General features: G+C 28.5%; 1 protein-coding gene across 1 annotated transcript in view; it reads right to left on the bottom strand.

Annotated features, from left to right (window-relative positions):
* Nucleotides 1-933: 933 nt before the first annotated feature.
* Nucleotides 934-4,910, bottom strand: part of LOC119667045 (casein kinase I-like) — a 9,738-nt gene continuing 5,761 nt past the window's right edge. Inside the window, exon 2 of the mRNA XM_038076327.1 lies at nt 934-2,079. Within this exon, the coding sequence (XP_037932255.1) occupies nt 934-2,079 (1,146 nt within the window). The remainder of the gene's footprint in view (nt 2,080-4,910) is intronic.

The following is a 4,910-nucleotide window of genomic DNA, read 5'->3' as shown; positions in this document are numbered from 1 at the left end:
AACATTTAAAGATTAAAATTTATTTAATTTAAGTTTTTGCTTTTTGCGATTAAAATTAAAGTAAGTAACCATTAAAGCGTAGTATTCCAATACATTTCCAGAAAAAAAAAGCTGTGCACTTAAAACTTAAATTGAATTATTTGAGACTTATTGCACAATAGCATAGGTTATAAATAAAAGCCTCGTAGGTCTATGGTAGCCAAATAAAATGTATAATTATGATTAAAGGCTTAGGAGAGGACAAAAATAAGCAATTATCGAAATGAATCAAATATTAAACAAATAAGTTAACTATACGCTACGATAACTTCATAATTTCCTTCATTCATTCACAAAAGCCGACATTCTCATCACTGGAAGCAGAATAATAACTAACGGCAGGGGCACCTGCGGAGCACTATCGATATAACAATTACATTCTATCGTTCCAGCATAAAGATGGATGCCTTGACAGATCCATCGAAATCTGTCAAGCTGCTCACAATAGATTGAAATTTAGAAAGATTGTGAAACCCTATGCTCTTCCAGGAGTTTAGAATATTGATAATAAGTTAAAAAATTCGCATTAAGAGTAACGGAGGAATATCTGTGGTTCTCCGTCACATCTTTGAAAACTTAAAAATCATTTTTCCATATCAAACAACGCAAATCATAATAGTATATAAGCTTATATAATATTGTAATAATACTGGGTTATCAAGTTTGTGGTTCCAAAAGAAATTGTGAATTAGATTGTTTATTGTTTTCTTTGGAGCTCGTCATTACGTATAAAGCAGAACCATATTTAATTTAAAATTTTTGAATGAAAAAATTTTTATTTTTCCTGCCTTTTTATTTCGTATTTAATGTGTACATAATCCTCAATATTATACTCTCACAATTCAAAACAATTTTTAATAATATACTATTTTCGTTTCGTTTCTGTTCACATCTTTATTTTTTGCGTTTCTTCTTTGCTTTATTTTCGTCATCTGTCTTCTTAGTTTCGTCAATTTTTCGTTTCTTAGCACCATCATTGATATCCTTTATAGCCTTACCATTTCTACCTTTAGGAGCGTTATGCTTGCAACTATATTTGTTAACTTCACATATAGATAAATGTTTTTTATCCGGGGTCCAATCGAATAGCAAATCCATTTTAAAATCATACGACATAAATGTACGTTTAAATAACTTTTTCAAAAAATCGTAATCCGGATCGTTTTCAAATTTAAGTGATCGACAGTATAGCATATACATCATGAAATCATCAGGGAGTCCACTACATAAATCTTCTACATTCGTTGATATTTTTATTTCAGCAATTTTTTCAAATTTTTGAGAGTCCGTTTCGCCACTGAGACTGTCCCAAGGTAAATTGCCTCTGTGGAAATATATAAGTAAATATCCAAGCGCCTCCAAATCATCACGCCTTGATTGTGTTCTACTTCTCAATGCGTTTATGGAGGCGAAACTCCAAGTACCACAAAAGTTATCACGCAGGTTGCATTGAATATGTTTACCAGTTTTAGGATTGCGATATTGATGGCATAATCCGAAATCTACTAAGTATATTAATGTAGATTTGTCATCACGTCCAATTAATATATTATCCGACTTGATATCCTGGTGTATATAATTTTTGGAATGTACGAATTTGATTCGATCAATTAATTGAACGCCAATCATAAGTATGGTTTTCAAAGAAAATTTTCTTTCACAAAAATTAAACAACTCTTCCAGTGAGGGTCCCAACAAATCCATTACTAAGACATTATAAGTTTTTTCCTTACCGAAATAGAGAATGTTTGGAAATCCAACGCCACCACTCAATTTACTATAAAGGTTAAATTCATTTTCGAGCATTAAGTGGCGACTTTCACCATTTTCTATTTTAATCGCTACTGGCTCATCAGTTTCGTTGTTAATTGCTAAGAAGACTTCCCCAAAGCCTCCACTCTTAATTTTTTTCAAGCATTTGTACTTTTTACCATCCACGAAATCAATTAATAAACTTTTGTTAGATTTATTATAATCTAAATAATTCATTTCTGTTAAAATTCGATTAAGAAGCTCACAATTTTTCACTAATACATGCGCCTATTATTTTGAAGATATGTGTAATTTATTTAAAAAAGTTTTGAAATATTAAACAAAAATATTTGAAATATTCAAATATTCTACTGAGATCAAAAAACTTGTCATATTATCTAGAATTCATTTATATTTTATTATTATGTTGAGGCTAGTTGAGTCAGTGTACTTGAGCACTTTTACTCTCTATTAACTGCGAGGTTTCTTCATAACGCTTAGAACGTAGAACGTCTTGACTGGATTATTGTTTATCACTTCATCAGATTAAGCAATCACTGACCTCAGATATACATACCTCCCCGAGGAGGCTGTAACCAGAGCCTGTAACCATTCTGAGATTCGATAACGTGATGTTGGTAAGTTTGTCACTTTTCGTAAATAGTTTCAGGGCTCTATCCTTTATGTATCTTTTGATCGGATCAAACTTGAAAAGTCTTCTCAGAGCTTGTCTTTTTTGTAATATTTTTAATTTACAATCTTATGTTTCAAGATAATGAGGTTCAAATTTTTATCAAAAGTATTTCAATTCAATTGAACTTAAGATGTATATACTGACAGACTTATATATACCCATATATATACACTTAATGTCATACATTTACAGTATACAGTATACTTTACAGCGTACATGTATACTTTAATTGTGTACATATACCAATTGGGTTTTCGCAAATACCCATATCAAGAACTAATGATATTTATGAAGTGGTGTCTGATATATCGATAATTTGCAAAATTTTAATATTGACGTATATTTATTTTTATATTATTTTGTGGTTGCTTTTAAAAAGTAAGGAAAATTTAAAGATTTAAATTAAATCAATTTTAACATATTGTGCTTTAATAGATGCTTCTTTTTGAAATGATACTTTAAACATAGATTCACAATATATGTGGAAACTTATCAACATCTTCATTTTCTGTACCTTCACCACTCTTCTGAAGCCTTTACCATTTAAAGCTTGTTTCGACACCAACGTTTTTTTTGCACATTTTGGATGACAAACTTTGAAGCCTACATCTCTTTAGTAAAAATTGTATAAGGATATATATTCTCGACTTTTTTCAGTAGTTGATAAGGATTTCTAACTCTTGTATGTTTTTTTTCGCTGCATAATTTATTATCACTTAACGATATTTGCTATAACATTTTAGGGATGCATCTTAGACATTATAGTAATAAAAACCTGAATGCGTAACTGAATACTAATGTTAATTAAGCACAATTCATTTATATAAAGAACTTGAATATATAGTCTTATTGAATCTTGTAAACTTTTTAAAATGTTCGAAACTTTATCACTTCAATTTTGTTATAATCTTATTGCATTTTGTAGAGTTTTCGTTATAATCGAAACTATCATTTTATAGTTGAAATTATAAAGCTTTAGCTTCTTCTTTATAGTCATATGCAGAAAGCTTTTTATAACAAAAGTATATAATTTTGAATAACTGAAATTATAAACTTTCGAAGTGCGAACAAATAATTTCTAAATTTATGGAAACTCGAGAAAAATATTTATTATGGCATTAACAAAGACCGTAATTTTGTGGTCTTCAACATCAATAATCACATCTCATATACATGAAAGCTTTCATTCCTAATTTGCTGCAAACTTCATAACAGTAAAATAATTTCCTTCTAATAATTTTCCTCTATTTAGGAAATTTCCCTTATATTTATATAAAAAGCTTTTAGTACTTTTTCTACAACATATTCATTTCGAAACAGCCTGAATTTTCCAATAGCGCGAATTTCCATTCGAGTTCGAAATTTAAGAAAGTTGTTTATATTTTGGCAGGTTGTTGGCCAATGAAAATATCTGCTCTTCGTCAGTTGTTTGCTTATTTTTTAATTGAACAGACGTTGAAAACGGAAATAAATTGCTCAACGCGACTTATTTAAATGTTGGCGCGCTTTATTTAAAAAACAAAACAAATGAGTTTTGAAACATTCAGTTTAACGCATTTGCAGTGTTTGTTTGCAATTAAAGTGTGAAAATAATTTTAAATAAAAATCTTCAATAAACTGAAAACTGAAGACTTTTGATATTTATTTGCTAATTATATTTTTAAATTTTATTTATAATTTAAAATTAAAAAAAAAAATCTATTTAAAATATAAAGAAAATCTTGGCAATTTTTTTTTAAATATATTAAACTAGAATAAGTTTATTTTAAATTGAATTTATATCCGGCAGCGTTGAGTGCATTAAAAGGATTTGTTATTTAGGTCTGCTTTTAATTACTCAAACATTTTATTTAAAGTCCTTGCACTGGTATAGAGTCCGTTCATACAAACTTAGTCATTTAATACAAATTTTTGTATGGCACTGCAACTTTTTCCACTCGAATGAAATGGCCCCTAAGGATAATACACAACAGAAACCTTCAAATGTACTTGATTGTTTATTTTTTACTATGTGTGCCATAATACAAATAAGAAGGAAAGTTGTGAAAAATACTTTCTTATAAAGAAACTGTCAAATTTGCAGCAATTGCAATATTTTGTATTCTGTTTATTTATTTACACAACATTCAGCACAGAATCCTTTATGTGATGTTTTTAAAAATGCTTTGAAATATTTTTCGGTACATATAATAATCGTTCAAAGCGATTTTTGCTTGATATGAAATTACAAATGGCATAAATAAATAAAGTAAAACACAGCTTAAAGTATTAAAAAGAATATATATAAAATTCTGCAATTTATTAGAACTGTTTAATGTTTAATATATAATAATTGTTAGTACTGAGTGTGATTGCTACTCAAATCATCAAATCGTTGTTGTTTTTCACTCTAGAAATTCTAGTAATTTATTTTGCATATAACGAT

Source organism: Teleopsis dalmanni, chromosome 1 (genome assembly GCF_002237135.1).
Source record: "Teleopsis dalmanni isolate 2A chromosome 1, ASM223713v2, whole genome shotgun sequence".
NCBI classification, from domain to species: domain Eukaryota; kingdom Metazoa; phylum Arthropoda; class Insecta; order Diptera; family Diopsidae; genus Teleopsis; species Teleopsis dalmanni.
Note: the sequence above shows the minus strand (reverse complement) of the source record. Positions and strands in the feature narration are given on the sequence as shown.